This window comes from Mustela nivalis (genome assembly GCF_964662115.1).
Source record: "Mustela nivalis genome assembly, chromosome: 2".
Lineage (NCBI taxonomy): Eukaryota > Metazoa > Chordata > Mammalia > Carnivora > Mustelidae > Mustela > Mustela nivalis.
Window position 1 is genome coordinate 4,377,571 of NC_139021.1, and position 16,864 is coordinate 4,394,434.

General features: G+C 54.8%; 1 protein-coding gene across 1 annotated transcript in view; it reads left to right on the forward strand.

The window, feature by feature from the left end:
• The window catches only part of COL22A1 (collagen type XXII alpha 1 chain), a 236,072-nt gene that overhangs the window by 92,609 nt on the left and 126,599 nt on the right, over positions 1-16,864 (forward strand). Inside the window, exons 16-21 of the mRNA XM_082720691.1 lie at positions 767-811; positions 9,181-9,234; positions 11,170-11,214; positions 14,394-14,438; positions 14,704-14,733; positions 15,002-15,055. Of these exons, the coding sequence (XP_082576817.1) occupies positions 767-811; positions 9,181-9,234; positions 11,170-11,214; positions 14,394-14,438; positions 14,704-14,733; positions 15,002-15,055 (273 nt within the window). The remainder of the gene's footprint in view (positions 1-766; positions 812-9,180; positions 9,235-11,169; positions 11,215-14,393; positions 14,439-14,703; positions 14,734-15,001; positions 15,056-16,864) is intronic.

Here is a 16,864-nt window from a genome sequence, read left to right on the forward strand (position 1 = left end):
AGCAGGCACCACGTCTGCAAGATCCTTGTGCCATAACCAATGACGGGTGCCGTCATTCACTGACCATTTGCTCACCCAGCCAACAGCCATAAACTTCAAGCGGCACATTCCAGATTGTGGGGACGCGATACTGCAGAGACGAAGGCACCGCCCTCGGGGCTCCCGTTCTCCTGGGGGGAGGCAGAGAACGTGTCCCACGGGGCTGAGTGCTGGGGGGACAGTAAAGCGTGGTCAAGGGGAGAGTGGCTGTGGGCAGGGTCGGGGGTGGTGGCTGCATTTAGATCCTGTGGTCAGAGAAGCCCACACCTCGGCGGGAACTTGAACAGCTCGGCTCACAGAGCGGAGGGAGCTCTGAGGAAGGTGGAGTGGAGGCAGGACAGGTCAGGAGCCCCCTCCCCAGAGGAGGGGGAGGAATGGGGCTAGAGACACCCAGATATCACGATCTGGACTTCACCATCACGAAGGGATGGCAGGTTCTGGGTGGCCGGGGGCCCGGATAACAAAGCCACATTCCCACCGTTGGCCAGGCAAGCTGAGGGGCCAGGGTGTGGTCAAGCCTCGCCAGGAGGACCCAGGGAATCCCGGCCGGGAGGCCAGCCCTGGGAGCTCACCTCGCACCCCAGGCCTGAGACGGGAGCCCGGGCTGCTGTGCGAGTCCCAGTGCCAGGTCGCCGCCGCATTCCCGGGCAGGCCGTCCGCGGGCCCTCGGACTTCCGGAACAGAGAAGCTGACCGAGCCGCGTCCCTGCTCTTCCCTCTCCTTTCAGGGTCTCCAAGGAGAGCGGGGAGAAAAGGGAGCCCAAGGAGAAAAGGTATTTACATCAGCCTCAACCCGTCACCGCAGCTTTCCGTGGCGGGGGGGGGGGGGGCTGGACTGCGCTGTGCTCGCCTGGGGTGCCTGAGAGTACACGTAGGATGCCCGTGCGGTTGCAGCCCGTGTGTTCGTGATGGCGCGTGTGCGTATGGCGCGTGATGCATATGGCGCGTGTGCACGAGGACGGGTGCAGATGGGGCGCGTGCTTCCCACCTAAATGTAAGCGCGCGGTGGGAAGCTGTGGGCTCAGCTCCTGTGGGCATGTTAGCCCCTCACAAAGTTTGGGGTTTCCAGGCCAGGGGATGGGGAGGTGGGTATTGACAGAGCCCCGCTGAGACTCCGAAAGTCCCGATTGCTGCCATGGGCTCCCCTCTTCCTTGGCGTGTTCTATGACTTCTCTGCTCCTCAGCTACCCTCTTAAACCAAACAGAGGGTGCGTGGTGACAGATGGGGTGGGGACCCAGGTTTGGCCTCGCTCACCAGGCGCTGGGAACCGACCCACACTGAGACCCTCAGGCACAGACTGCCCCAGGGACCGGTGTGCTTGAGGAGGACTAGGGGTCACCGTCCCTTCGTAATGTACACCAGCCGACCACAGGGGACCCTCCGACCAGACCCCTCCATGTGAGCTCCTGTGGTCGACAGCTCAGGGTGCAGCTGGGGAGGAGGTGGTGTTTGGAGTCTCCTCCTGTCCTGTCCTCAGCGGTGTATGTTCCTTTCATCTCACAAGAAGCCTTGAAATTATTACTTTAATTTTATATCAACATATTTGGAAAATACTAAACACTAGCCTGTACTTCCGCCATCCCGATGGAACTATGAGAACACGTTGGCCTGTTTTATTAAGGACTTGTTCTAGATCTGATTTCATTTTACACAGATACCCACGATCTGTTTCGGCTTTGCAGCCCGTCCTGCCTGATGTCCCCATGTGTGGTATGTCTGCCCGGTGCTGCGGTAGAGTCTTTATGGCTCACGACTCATTTTAAGCGTCGGCACACCGTTCCGGTGCATGAACAGACCGTGATTTATGGGTTCTGCCCCCTGTTACCGATCTCTTCGGGTTGTTCCCAGTTTTTCAGGATTAAGAATAATGCTTGGGTGAATATTTTTAAACTGACCGCTATATTTATTTATTTAGTTTTCAAATTTAGGCTTATTTCCTTAGGCGGCTTTCCTGGCAGTGAGGGTACCAGGGCAAGAATGGGAACCCGGGCGTGGCTCTGGGAGCGCTCTGCCACGTTGCTTTCCGAGAGATTCTTCAGAATCAAGGGAGGCAGGGGCTAGCGTGGTTTCCCACCTCAGGCTCCAAAGCATGAATTCTTTTGGCAGATTGAATTTTGATTGTTGTAATTCAAAACGTGAAATCGCTTACCCCGTGGTCCTTGGGGTTGGCATCTCTTGGTTCTTTTGAGGAAGAACATGTTCCCGCACGTTGGTTTACCAGATCTCCTTTCTGTGGCTTTCTGTCTCTTTCTTTATATTGCGGGGACCTGAAGGTGGTATTTGGAATAACTCGGGATTTGGGCCCGGGTGACACGGCTTGATGGGAAGTAGGGGTACTAGCTCCAGAGAAGGGCTGAGCCAAAGAACAACAAGAGGGGAGGGAGCTCAGGCGTCCGGAGTGCACGGGGAGCTCAGCGTTGATTCTGGACAAGAGCCCGGGCGGGTGGAGTTCTGTCTTGGCTGTCACCTGTGGGCACAGAGACACAGACCTGTGCTCTGGAACAGGTTCCAAACAGTTTGGAACCTGGGGTTCCAAACAGGCCTCCCCCTAGCTTCTCCCTGGAGCTCCTCCTGGGGCAGGTCCTGCACTCACGCCATGTTTATCTCTGGCTCCCCATTCCCTAGGGGGGGCACCTGCCACCAAGCACCCGGCAGTCTTGCTCTGCGGGCACGTTGGTGTGGCACTGGTCATCGGTGCGAAGTGATGCAGGAACCAGAATTGATCTCAGGGTACACAAGGCTTCACGAGCAGATGGATGAACTCGGGCATCTTTGAAGAACGTGCGGGGCGGATTTGGAAGGTGCATTTTATCACTCAGGCTCAGGCGATGCCGCAGGAAGGAATGGGGAACGGGATGTTTCATGTACGTCATGTCAGCCAGGAGATGCCACAGACGGAGGCGCCGGGGCCCACAGCAGGAGCGTAACCCCGTCCGAAAGATGCTTTTCCGAGCTTCCTGGCTGCAGCAGCTCCAGCCGCGCTCCCGGGGACCCAGGGTTTCAGTGAAGGCTGCGGCACAGAACTGAGGGCTCTTTGCAAGTCTCACGAGAGCGGGTTCTGCCACTTACGGGCTGGGAGAGCCGCGGACTGACGGAGAGCCTTTGCTCCTCCGCAGAGTGGAAATACGCATGTCTTCCCCAAAGCTCGTGGGAAGTTTGGGCAAGATAACAGAAGCAGCGTGTCCAGCACGTAACCAAGATTTGCACACATGCTTCCTTTCCCCACCTGCATTTCGGGGGAACGTCAGTCTGTACATACCCAGGGCTTTGTTCTTGCCAAACCTCGGCTTGGACGCAACTGCTTCCTCCCCAGGCAGCACTGGCTCGCTTTTCAAGCCAGCTGTTGGGAGTCCTGTATTAAGACTTTTGTCCAGCCAAGAAATGGTGCATTTCTACCAAAATCCTAAATGATCCAATCTGGAAATGCCTACACAGAAGCCTGGAGAGCTGTCCTTATGGTCCGATGGGAAAACCACGCCCAGGGGCTTTTTCCTGATGCCACACGGCCAGTTTTACAGACAGCAGGTGCTGGAAACACGTCATCCGCAGCGTGGGCTGTCCCCTCCGTGGCATACCAGGCCTGAAGGGTTACGGGAAATCTGGGGCAGGGGAAGTTCCCTTGAACTCTCTGCAGAATGGCCACAGCCCCACCCCTGCAGCCTCCAGGTGAGGCCCAGGAGAGGGCTTTCAGCCCGTTTCCTCGCTGGCCTGTCTCTCCACGCTGCTCCAGGTGGCTCATCCAGGTGGAAGAAGCCCTCCATGGTGGCTCTCGAGTCAGCCTGCCTGTGCCTGACCCCAGCCCTCGGCTCTGCAAACGGTGTTACCTTTGGAGAGTTATTTAACGTCAAGGCTGAGAGTAACTGTATTATTACCTAAGGCTGCCAGGAGCCTGCACTGCGTTAGTATTTATAAAATGGGTAGAAAGTGCCGGGGGACATTTGCTGCATGCGGAGGGCGAGGAGCAAGAGAGGGTCAGAGACGGAGAGAGAGGGAGAGTGCGGGACCGTGAGCCTGGGCGGGGACAGTGGGGGAGTGCGAGCCTGGGCGCTGCTAGCTCACCCCGGGTGTGATTCCGAGTTCCACGCTCACTTTCCGGGCAGCCCTGCGCAGAGCTGGCCCCTTCCCTGCACCCTTCCCTTCCCGTCTGTCAAGACGCCCAGACTACATGCATCCTCCCTTAGGCTCCTTTCCAGTTCTTACATCCGATGGGTACTTAAAACAGTTTATTTTCTCGCAGGCCTCTCTGATTTCTTCCCTCAGCAAGAAGGAAGTTTCCATCTCCCTTGGAGACAGGCCCATTGGTCACCTGGCCTTGCCCAGCTTGGAGCGAGGCCACAGAGAGCCAGTGCGCTTGCATCACAGAGCCTGCCTCCTGACGGCGGCATGGTGGGGTGCTGTGTGCCTACTGGGGACAGCCCTCACGGGAAGCTCTTGCAGAAGGCATCTGTGCAGGCACAGAAGGTGTGGGGCCCTGCAGACCTGCAGGCATCCTGGCGATTGAGGGGCAGGAGAGCTGAGTAGTTTGTGCAGGACCATGAGCTCGGGACAGTGGGCAGAGGGACAGTCAGAAAGACAGGTGACCACTCGCACACCGTGGAGCCACAAGGGGGTTCCAGTGGGTCCCCTGCTCTCTGGAAAGCTGGGCTCCCAGGACATATTTGGGGAGATGTGATGCTCATACTCCCAGGCCCTGGGGTTCCTGTCCCGGCTAGAAGCCAGGGGAGCCCAGACGCAGCGACCCCAGGAAGCTGGTAAGGGCACCGATTTGGATTCAGAGGAAACAGGTTTGCACCCTGGCTCTGTGTCTCCTAGCTCTGGGTGCTCACGGGAGCTCACATCCTGTCTGGTAGCCCCTGACTCAGACAGGGGGTCTCCACACGTCCCAGTCCATTGTGAAGGCAAGACAGAGCCTGGACCCTGAGAGGACCTCCTGAAATACTAACAAGGCAGAGTGGGACTTTCCAAGTGTCTGAAGCCATGACCCGCCCTGGGGGACACTGGCCCCCGTCTCCACGGTAGGAAAGCCATCAGGGAGACATTTCCCCCAACCCGCTGCCTCCTGGGACAGGAAGATTTACCCACCAGGTCTCACCGTGACAGGTGTTTGGTGAACCCCTCACGGGGTGCCAGGGGCACTGAGACAAGTTTCCTCTTTCACATGGTGAAGGCTTACGTGGCAAGGGCTCACCAGACCCACGCCACACGGCCCTCCCACACTAACCTGCACACCACCACCACCCACACCGAGAGAGGTCCGGGCACCCCGGCAGCCTCTGTGCCACCGCCCTGAGGGCCCTCTGCTTTCATGGGGCGCGCGCTCCCCCTGGTGTCGGACGCCCAGAACTGCAACAGGAAGAGGCAGGGCTGGGGTGCCCAGAGCTTCCCAGGAGGGAGTGATTCCATGAATGTGAACCGTCCTCTCTCGAGTCTGGGGTCCAGGATGACCCACTTAATCTCACAGAATGGGCAGGACCGCCAAACGAGACAGAGCTGGCCTCTACCCCCGGACCTGCAGGGGCTCAGGACAAGGGCGGGTTCGCCTTCCCTTCCCGCGCACGCACGCCTGCCTGTCAATTAAGGACGGCGAGGTTTTAGGGCTCTTGGAATTCCAGCATCTTTCTTCTGTTTCCGCTTTTCACTATTTCAACCCAGGGAGGAAACTGAGCCTCAGAGCGGGGTAGACTCTGTAGGCAGCAGCCCGCGTTGGCGGAAAATGGAATCAGGACTCTGGTCCCTGAACTCTGGCTTGTCCCTCTCCTCCCTCCCGCCCCCTGCTCACATCACACCCCTTCCCGGCCCGTGGACTTCCTCCCTGCCGGCCCCTTACTGCTGGCTTATTGTTCTCTCCTTCCCCCTCTCCTCCCGCGTAGACCCTCTGTTTTGCTTCACCAGCTTAGAACCTGATACCTTCCCTGGGCCACACCTTGTTGTAAGCATTTGGCACATATTAGCTCATCCAATGCCCACAGCAGCTGTAAGACGGAGCTGCCATCTTTGTGGACTGGAAACTGAGTGACAGAGATGTTGAGTGACGGGTGCAAGGTCACACAGCGTAGGAGTGGGAGAGCCAGTCTTTGAGTCCGAGTTTGGGGGTTGGCTGTTGGCTGTGGCAGCCCGTACCTCTGCACCGCCTCCCACCCCGCCGCCCCACAGGGTCCCAGCTGCCGCTGTCTGCCGGGAGCCACGCAGGTGGTCAGATGTCCGCACCCTGTCCTCTGTCGTGCTCATGTGGTCAGTGCGGGGGAGCGAGATAAACAGACAACAGCACAACAAGGCTCAGTGCCAGGCTTTTTGGGGGGACCTACTCCTTCCTGCTCTGCCTTGGACCCCCGTCTTCCCTTATGCTTCAACCCACCTCATGCCCCACGTGGACACCCGTAGACACTTCAGCGAGAGACCTTGCTCTGTAGACGTCTGTCTCCTGTGTGTCTGCCTGTCTCTGCTCTCCTCAGCTTCTTTCTCCTTCACCCACCCTGTGCTGGGGATTCTCTGCCTCCCACACCACCCCTCCATGCCGGGGAGCGCACACATCTGTCGGCACTCCAGCTGTGTCCCAGCTGGCCCCGCGCTCCGCCTGCTGGCCGGGGACCCCGGTGGCTAATGCTGGCGCTGCACCTGCAGCTGGCTGTGCACCTGCAGCTGTCCCTTGGGAGTCCTCTTCCAGGCCTCACAGGTCTTGATCAGCAGCTGCAAGGCTGTAAGAAATGGGTCTTGGGCAACAGGTAGAGCCTCTCCTTTGAGGTAGACCTTGTGAAATTGTACATAGTCAACATGATATTCTCTCTCTCTCTCTCTCCCTCTCTCTCTGTTTTGCTGAATCCTGGGGAAATGCCCCTTTCAGGAGTGACGTGTAGTGGGCTGACCTCTCTAAGGAAAGTTCAGGGATGTCAAGTGTTCTTGTCTTCACTCAAAATGCTGCCCCATGGCAAAGGTTCTCTGTGACCCTGGTCTAGATAGATCCCTAAGGTCGGTTTCCTGATGCCTATAAAGGGAAGGCATCAGATTCCATGGGTTCCTAGATCTTGCCAGCTCGATGAAAGAGCCCCGCAGGCCCTGTGGGTAATAGAAATAGAAGAAGCAGGGTCCAGACAACCGGGTTCTAGTGCCTGTGCAAGCACGTCCCACTGGGGCTGAGTGGCTTTCCCTCTGGGCCTCCGTCTCCCCGTCTGCTGTTAGCCTCCATCCTGCCAGGCTCATGGTGTGTGCGGAGGAAGAGAATGTTGCTAACAGATGTGGAATTGGTTGGCAGAGAGAAAAAATGCAGAGAAATATCCTCTCTATTCACCCAAAACTCATGTAATGAAAAGACGGTTTGGGAGAATTATTAAGAAACAGAAATGTGGCCATCATTGTTCTAGAGTTTTTGAAATGATTTCTGAAAGGCAGAAGGTATGTATTCACGAGTGTGCGTAGATGCAGGAAGGACAGGACACACTGCGGAGCCGGGAGAGGCTAGAAGGAGGCCCAGGTTCCGATCCCCGGCTGTGGGCGGCAGGGGCCTGGGTCGGCGGTCTGTGGTTAACGGGGCTTGCTTGGAGCAGCTGAACTGGGGGCTGACCTCTGCTTGAACTGGCCAGTGGGAAGCATTGGTGTTCGCCCCCAGAGTGAGACAGAGAGAACAAGGAGCCAGCACCTCCTGGAAGGAAGGGAAGCCTCTAGACCAAGAGAAAAACGATGCTCCCACCCATCAGGAGTCCACCTGGTCCCGTGGTCCCTGGCCGTGGTCTCTCGTGAAGTGGGCCAACAGCCACAAGCAGGCACTCGAGACCAGCACAGGACAATGAGCAGAAGACCAAGAGTCTTCAATCATTCAAGGAAAAACAACATCCTAAAAGACACACCGACCTTTAAAAAAAAAAAAAAAAAGGCAAAGTAAGACCAACCTAAAAGATAAAGTTAGGGAGAAACAGAGTCAAACTGACTTTCATGGGCAGTCATCTGGTCACTTGGTGAAGGTCAGCTCAGGCCACACTGTGTCTCTGGGCTGGGCACCGGGGCACCCCCAGGGGAACAGTGAACACACCTCACGTCCACATGTGAGCCAGAAGGTTGGCGACACAGATCAGAGGCAAACTGAGTGAACAAGAGTGAGGGATACAAGCTGAGACGTCCTGGAGAAGGATGGGCCTCTGATGTGGATTAAAAAGCCAAAGAGAGGACGTTGGCGTGAGCCCGAGCCCAGCAGAGGGAACAGTGGGACCCGACGTGGAACCGAGAGAAGAGGCTGTGCTGGGGGCCTCAGAGCAGAAGCCAGGGCTGATGGAGCGGCACACCGTACGCCGTTCATAGCAGCATGGGCCCACCTGCGGGAGTCACCTTTCTCCACTAGCCAAGTTCTTAGGGCCCCGGGGGAAGAAGACAGCTGGGGACACCAGACAGGGACACTGGCCAGGAGAGGACCACACTGACCTCTAGGGACTTTGGCACTGGGCTGGGCGAAAGATGGCCCCTGCTCCCCGCCCATCGTAAGCAGGTGTTGCAGAGAGGGTATCGCATTCCTTAGCGCCAGGTGTTTTCCAGAAAGAGATTATCCTCATCCGCATGATGATGGTCACACAAACAGGCTCGGAGGTGAAGTGACTTGTCCAGGATCACAGAGCTAAGAGAGACAAGCCCAACTCTGAGCACAGGCAGATGGGTGGGCGGGCATCGGCGCGATGTGTGGTTGATCGCTTACCGTCCGCCGGCAATGACCATCTAACTCCAAGCCCTGGGAATGCAGCGGATATTCACGCATATCCAGTGGACGAACGGACGATGAGGAAATGTGCTCATGGTTTTATGAACAGCATTACAACCCCCCGAGTCCATTACCTTGTTTGACCCCATGAGGTGAAGAGACAGCGTGGTTCAGAGAGGCTACGTGGCCTGGCCTCGGTCACTGATTTGGGAAAGGCAAAGTAGATTTAGGAATCTAGTTTCTCTGACCTTTGAGGTATGCGCGTTGATCCACGGTACATAAATTCTGGGTGGTGTGTGTGTGTGTATGTGTGTATATGTGTGTGTGTGTGGCTCTCTGGTATCTAGTATGCCCGATAGTAAAGGTTAGCACAGTCAGACACGACGGACCTTTGCATATCCTGGCACTGACCGCAAAGATGCCCCTTTGTCCTCATGTCTTCACTGCCTTTCTCTTTCCAGGGGGAGCGAGGCCTGGATGGGTTCCCTGGGAAGCGTGGGGAGACAGGAGAGCAGGTGAGGGGGCATTGGGTCTGGTGGGCTCGGCTTTCCTGGAGGGCAGGAGCCTGACACAGGGGCCTGATTGCCTTGATCTCTGGCTCAGCTGGAGGCTCCGGGAGGCCTGGGGACTAGACCCCCACCTACACCAGGGTATGGGGATCGCAGAGAACACACCCCTTCCATCCATTCCTTGGATGACGTGCACGTGTTCCAAGGATGTGTTCACACTGCAGGCTCTTCTGTAAGAGTAGAAGATTCCAAGCAACCTAGAAGCTCATCAGTAAGGAGCTGGTCGGCACGTCAGGGTGTGAGCTACAGGGAAATAATGTGAAACCTTGGAAATCGATGAGACTCCAAGGCACGGCAGGGATGTTCTGTGAGCTCTGGGGTTGAGCAGAAAGCACAGGCAAGCGTAGAGTGGTGTGGGAACTGGCCTCCGGGACGTACAGGGACGCGTGCGCTCTGCGGGAGGGCCCCCAGGGAGCTGATAACCTGCTTGCTTCATTCGTTTCCTCTGGCTGATGGAGCAGGAGGGGTTTATCCCCACGTTGAACCATGGGAATGTGTGGTCCATAAAACCAACTACATCTAAATATTTAAATGGCTAAAACGAAATAAAACCTAAAATTCTACATCTGCATGAAGACAGCTGGGAAAATACTTGTGTCATTATGACTTAATAAATTAATATAGTAGCCAATTCACACATTCATATTACGAGCTTTTAGGTGAGGTATATTATTAATTATATTTGATATATAAATTCATCTCAGTGTATTAATCTCAATGTATTATATTAATACTAATTATATGCATGGATAATCCCATCTCTCCAGAACGCTGGCGCTTAACACACTGGACTGATACGTCCTTATGTCTTCGCGCCTTCCCTTAACCTGACGGCCCAGACATATAGCTGTCTTCTTACGTATTCACCAGAGATGGGACTCAGATGACCTCTTCGTGTTCTGTGGCCTGAAAGCGAGCATGTATCCACATTTATTGTGTGCTGCCCTGCACTGGGTCTGAGTCCTGACCTTGCACGTCCCCATGCGGGGACGGCCCAGAACACAGGGGACCGGCAGCACGGCTCAGAGCCGGCCCGCAGGAACACGCTGAGGCTGTGGACGTAGCAGGGCAGGGCGTGCAGAAGCAGAGGAGCATTGAGCCTCATGGAGGGTTCCCCCGCCCGCTGCGGGGACATTGGGTCTGTTCTGATCATGGTTGTTTACAGGAAGAAAGGAAGGGAGAGAGCTCGTGCCTACGTCCCTGAGCACACCTTTGCCTTTAGGGTGAATTCCTGAGGAAATCTTTTGCAAGGGGGTGAACGCTATCTTCCTCCTCTTAGGCAGAGACTCACAGGAGGGCCCTCAGCGTGGGGTGGCTCAGGGGGCCTCCTGACTTCCCCTCCGATGGGAGCTTTCCCCGCCTGGCTTTCCCCGGGGAGCCCTGTGGAAGGTTTCCCCGTGGGAACCTTGAGGAGGAGGCGGGCTCCTCTTCCAGCATCTCCTACACCAGCCCTCCGGTTCCTCGGTTTTTCCTGAAGCACGAACTGATCCTGGCCCAGAGTCCAGGCAGCCCTGTCCCTTCTCCCTTGGCCCTGGGAACCTCCCTGGTCCTCAGCACCCTCTGAAGGGTCCACGTGACACCTGGTGGGTTGTGGGTGCCTGCTTCCTGCCTCTGGCCAGGACTCTCATCCCCTGTACCCTTCGGGAAGCTGTCCTTGTCCCTCAGAATGGGTGCCCCGTACCACAGTACGGGCTGAGTCCAGAGCAGACCGTGGGCTGTGGCATTTGGGAGTCACTGAGAGAGAGTTCTAGTAAGAAACACTGTCTGGAGTGTGGTCTGGTCTTCTGGGGCAAAGACAGGTTACAGTTTTGGGGCTGCATGACCCCAACCTTCTCCTTCTCTACTCACGGCCACTGACAGTCCACCCTTTCCTTCCTCCAGGGGACACCTGGCCCTCCTGGCGTGGCAGGACCCCAGGGACAGAAGGTAAGCCAGGTCTGGGACAAGAAGGGCTCTGGGCTCCGGGCAGGCGGGTGCCTGGGGCCCCCGGGGAAGCGAGGGGTTCAGGCTGGAGATCGGGGAGCGAAGTAGAGAGTGAGGTGATGAGCAGAAACTCGGCTCCCGAGAAATGTCTAGTTATTTTATTTAAATTTTGTTTTTCTACTCTGAGGAATAAAAATCCATTTAAAAACAAAACAAAACAAAAAATCCCTGTTACATAATCCCCAGACATATTAAAATATTTTGCTACTTAAATTGCCTCTTGGACTAGGGGAGGCTGTGAGTACCAGACAGACTCAGTCTCCTCCTCCTGTTCCTCCATTTCTCCTTCTCTGTTCTCTGCAGCATTTTAAAAAAATGTGTTTTTTTTTTTAAACCAGAATCATAATTCTGAAAATGTACTAGATCTTTCATAAGCAGAATAAAGATTGCATCTCATCATACTGGCCATCTCCTTTAGAACATTCTCTCAAGAAGGCTTAACTCAATAAATTTGCTGCTTAGAATTTCTGTATCTCAGTGGAAAAAAACCCATGTGAAGAGTCTTGGCAAATTCTGAAGTGCTCTGAAAATGTGTGTGGAGATAATAGCCTTCCAGAGCGTTCCGGGTGGCAGGGAGAACTGAGAAGGTGCGGTGGGTCCTGGGTTCTAGGAGGAGGGCCAGAGCACCAGTTCCAGATTCTTCGACAGGCCCCTAGGAAGGACATGGGGCATTAGGTTTGGGAACAGCCGGGAGGGGGGAGGAGGAATCCCGGGAGACTAAGGCAAGTGCAGCCCGGGGAGCATCACCTGGGCTCGGGGTCACTCTGCGGAGCTCAGGCGGAGGTCACTGCTGATGCCCGCCAGCCCCAGCGAGGCCGGAGAACAGGAGAGGAGAGGAGGTCGGCCCTGTTCTCTGTGGACGCGGGTGGAGTACGAGGTGTAAAGGAACACACGGGCCCACAGGCCGGAGAAAGTCGCCGTGGGGTGCCGTGGGGTGCCGTCGGGGAGCGGCGGCGGGCATAGATGTCTTCCAGACTTGCTCACTCGGGCTTGGGTTCCGAGCGGGACTATTCTGTCTCCCAAGTATTTTTAGAGTTGAGATTTATATTGTTGTATTATCTTGGCATCAGGATTTTAATATATTCTCACAGTTCCTTGACAGGGGATGCTGAATTCTAAAATAAGTCGTTTATTTCAAGTCACTAAGAGGGAACGATCCTTGAAGTTTGGATGTCGGTGACTTCTGCTGTGGTGTGCATGTGTGTGTGTTTGAGAGAGAGAGAGAGAGAGAGAGAGAGGAGAGAGTTCGTTCCAACCTTCCACCTCACTTATAGATGTTTTTGGCCCCCGCAGTTTGGGCAACAGCCGAATTAGTGCTGATTATGATGAACGCAGCAGAAGTGCTAGACCAGGTCATGGGGTCATGGTGGTATTTGGGTCATTCATGTGAAGGATCTGGAAACCATGGATGCACAGGCGGTGGGACGCCTGTCAAGGCATTCTAAACGAACATCAGGGAGACAATTCTCGGCTACTTTACAATCTGAGAGGGTCGTCGGGACCACAGAGCTGGTCTCACTTCACAGATGAGAGAATAGGGACCCAGAGAATAGGGCCTTGCCTTGCAGCAAGGCCTGCAGATCTGCCTGCCTGCCCAGCGGCTCACCGCAGATTCCCGTGCCGGGGGGAGACACTGTTCGTGCCCGGCTAAGACCCCCAGCTGGTGTCATTTTGTGTTGACTCGTGGCAGTCTTCCCGAACCTTAGAAGTGTAAAGCAATAATCACGAGGTCTCACGCTGTGTCCGAAGCCAGGATCCAGGAACACGGTGTACCCGTGGGTGGACCATCCTGGTCAAGGGTCTTGAGTGACCTGAGGTTTGCAGGGGGAGGGTCCCCATGGAAGCCACCATATGTTCGTAATCTCATCTCAGAGGCCACGCAGCGTCCCTCCTGCTATGTGCTGTTGGTCCCGTAGCCTAGGACTGATACCTGGTGGGAGGTCCCCACAAGGAGGCGGGGGCTACAGGGGGCCGTCTGGGAAGCTGCCTACCACAACGGCTAAAAGGACCACTGCAAAAATGCGTCACTTATGTCATGCAAAGAAATGACTCGAGGACAGACGGTTGGTTCTACTACTTACTAGCTTTTTGACCTTGAACAAGTCATCCCTGGGCTTTAGTCTCCTTGTCTCTAAGATAGGAAAGAGGCTCGGAGGGGAGGAGCTTGAATCGAAGTCCTTCGCACAAGGCCGGGTGGGTGGAAAGCCTCCGACGTCTGTTCGCCGCCCGCACATGGTTCCCGCGGATGGACGACGGGATGGTAGCCTTCTTTAAGAGTGATTTCTCGTGTCAGGACGTTGGCTCTCCTGTTCCGTAAAAGGACCCGAGTCAATGAGAAAGCCTGTGTTGATGAATTTCGTAACTGTCATTGAACATTCGTGTCGGTGCTGTAACGATGATGTTGATGAGTTCAGTAAGTGCAGCAAACGTAACTGTGGTCGTGAGGCATAGCGGAAATAAAAGAAAGGGGACGCGGTCATGAGCCCCAGTGGAGTCCTGACGCACCCACCGACGACTAAGTATCTCCCTGACCTACCTGTTTATCTGATGTAAACTAAGATGGCCACACAGAAACTACAGCAGAGCTCAGAACAGCTTCTCACCATCGTATTAGCAAAATATTAAGGTTCGCGGGTGCATAGGAAAAACGTACTCGTGCTTGGGGGATTGATTGAGAGATGTCCATGGAGAAATGGAGAGCAGATGAGCCAGCTGGGGTCTGAGGGCCGGGACGGTGTCATGGGTGTATGTCACAGAAGCACCTGGAGAGGATGCACAACGGTAAAACTTGCCCTTGTGAGCGTGTGTGTTCGTGTGCGTGGGGGGGGGGGTGGGGAATGGTGCCTTGGAGAGAAAAAAACTAGACTGGACAGATGGTCTGAGGCAGGACGTGTTACTGCATGTGCGAGACCATGAGGAAGGTTGACACTCGGTGACTCTGTCCCTTCACTCCATTTTGACACGCAGCCAAAACGGCTCTAAGATAAAGTCTATTAAAAGAACATTTAGGTGTGATCTTAGGAAGATGCCTGATGCTAAGTCAACAGAGATGTTTTTCTGACTCTTGGGCAGAGGAAGGGGGCAGGAAGCACGCCGATGACATGTTTGTCATTTCTGCGCAGGGTGACGTGGGGCCGGCGGGACCTCCCGGCCTACCTGGCTCCCTGGTGAGTGTGCGGGCATTCCTGGGGGAGGGGCTTCAGGCTCCTGGGCTGATGGGATTGCGTTTTTGCAAGAGTCTTTGCCTCTGAAAATGAGGGGGTACTCTTCTGACCCCATGAGCTGGATACAGGCTTTCAACGCTAAAGGTGGGGTAAAATCCGAGGAAAGTCAGGAATTGCTGCATTACAGCGTTCTGTGTGAACACCCCTGGTGGAGGAGACGGGCATGACGTCCACCACCACCTTTGCTGACCCACGGTTTGTCTCGCAGGTGCAGAGAGAGGGCCTGAAGGGCGAGCAGGTAAAGGGGAATGCGGGTCCTCCCTACATGGGGCTTGGGGTGGGAGCAGGGATAGAAAGGCCGCAGCCGTGGGGTCACAGCTGCTTGTAGAGCTCAGACAGAGCCTTCCAGACATGGGTCGATTTGATTTTCCGTCAGGAATGCAGATCCCCCTCCTATATCTCTGGGTCCCTTTTGGGAACTCAGAAGGTAGACTCTGAGTCAGCAAAGGGTCGTGAGTCATGGGAAGGGGAGCCGTGGCTCATGCATGTTTGGCTTCTGTTTCCAGGGAGCTCCGGGACCACGGGGTCACCAGGGCCCACCTGGGCCACCAGGAGCTCCGGTAAGTCACGCTACCAATCCAGGATCTACTTGGAGCACCTCTGGGTCTGGAAAACAGTGATTTTTCCCACTGAGCTCTGTGGAATTGCAGAAGCTGGTCCTGTCCCCCTGGATTGTAGGTGCCAGTGTCAGCAGTGTGCATGAGAGCAAGCTGAATGAAGCCTGACGAGTGATATTTCCATTAGGCAGTCCCCAAGTGTGGAGCTGGACCTGAAACCCAGCAAGCCCACCTTTGCAGCTCCCGGTCCTAAACAAGCCATGAGTGGGGTTTCTGGTGGGCAGTCTGGTGTTTTAGGTTTCTTTTTGTTTTCTTTTCTTTTGTTTTAAGTAGACTCCAGTCCCAATGTGGGGCTTAAACGCATAATCCCTAGATCAAGAGTTGCACACTCTACCAACTAAGCCAGCCTGGCACCCCTTAGTTTCCTTTGAGGTATAATGGAATAAGAGGATTGGACATCGCAGCGCTGGATGGATCTTTTCCAACGCAGATTTGCTTCTCTCACGTCTCTGATTCAAACTGACTTCGCTGTGGCTGGGGAAGCATCAGCCTTTGCATTCTCCACTGCTAACGAATTTAGTGATGTAGAAATAACCATTGGGGAAGAGGACGTTCAAAGGGACTCTGACCATTCTGTGATGGAGTTCAGATTAATGAGCATTTCATCAGGCTCTTCCCGGCAACATGCTCCCCCTTTCAAGTGACTGCATTTTATCGAAGGAAATAAGACCACTCTTATTTTGAAATGTCCATAAATCAAATTTATAGGAAGCCAGTGGGGCCTATGCCTCATTAAGAGAAGAGTATATGGTTTTTGGGGGGGTAAAACCAGAAGAAATCTCACAAATGTTTAAGCCCAGTATAATTAGAGCAATTCATACCAAAAAGTTCATGTCTGAAGAGCTGCCTTCTGTTTCTGTCACCTTGGATGTCTTGCTTAATCTCCCAAGCTTTGGTTTCCAGAGCTCCTCACCATTATGGTAACTGCTGGGAGGTTTACAGTAGGAAAGGCAGGTCCTGCCGCGTGCACCCGTGCTTGGATCTCAGTGCCTACGTGCGTTTCAGATCTGTAAGTGCCAAGTGCTGCCAGTCTGTACTACGGTGTGTCTACACAAGATCTGTTTATTTACTTTGGAGTGATAGAGCGTGCACGTGTGCCGAGGGGAAGGGGCAGAAGGAGGGAGAGAATCTCGGGCAAGCTCTTCACTGAGCACAGGACCCAATGTGGGGCTTGAGCTCATGAACCAGAGATCATGACCAGAGCCAAAACCCAGAGTCAGATGCTCAGCCAACTGAGCCATCCAGGTGCCCCATACTCTAGTATGTTAGTATGTGCAAACATACACACGTTAGATCTGCGAGGGTGAAGGCGTTCTTTCTGTTTTGCTGATGAAGACCTTGGTGCAGAAATACTGAGTGAACTGTGCAGTCCCACAGCTTTTAAGAAGCGAACTTGACCTTTGAACCAGATGGGTCTGACCGGCTTGACAGTGACATTGTGAGTGCACAATGCAGTGGTACCCCCTCCCCAAAATATGTACAGGAGGATTGTCTCCTCCATGGCCCCCATGAAGGAATAAGAAGCTGGCAGAGCCCAGCCCTGCTTGACCCTGAGGCAACCTTCTTACTTCTCAATCTGGATCCTCCCCGTTACGCGGCTTTTCTTATGATGAATGTGGCGGAGGGGAGTGGGGACAGAGGGAAGAAACCTTAAACATTTGTGAGCAAATATTAATGCTGGAGGTGGAGAGATGAAAGTACACGGCTGATCCCCTGGTTGAATGAAGGAGACAGGAAGGAAGAACCCTGAGT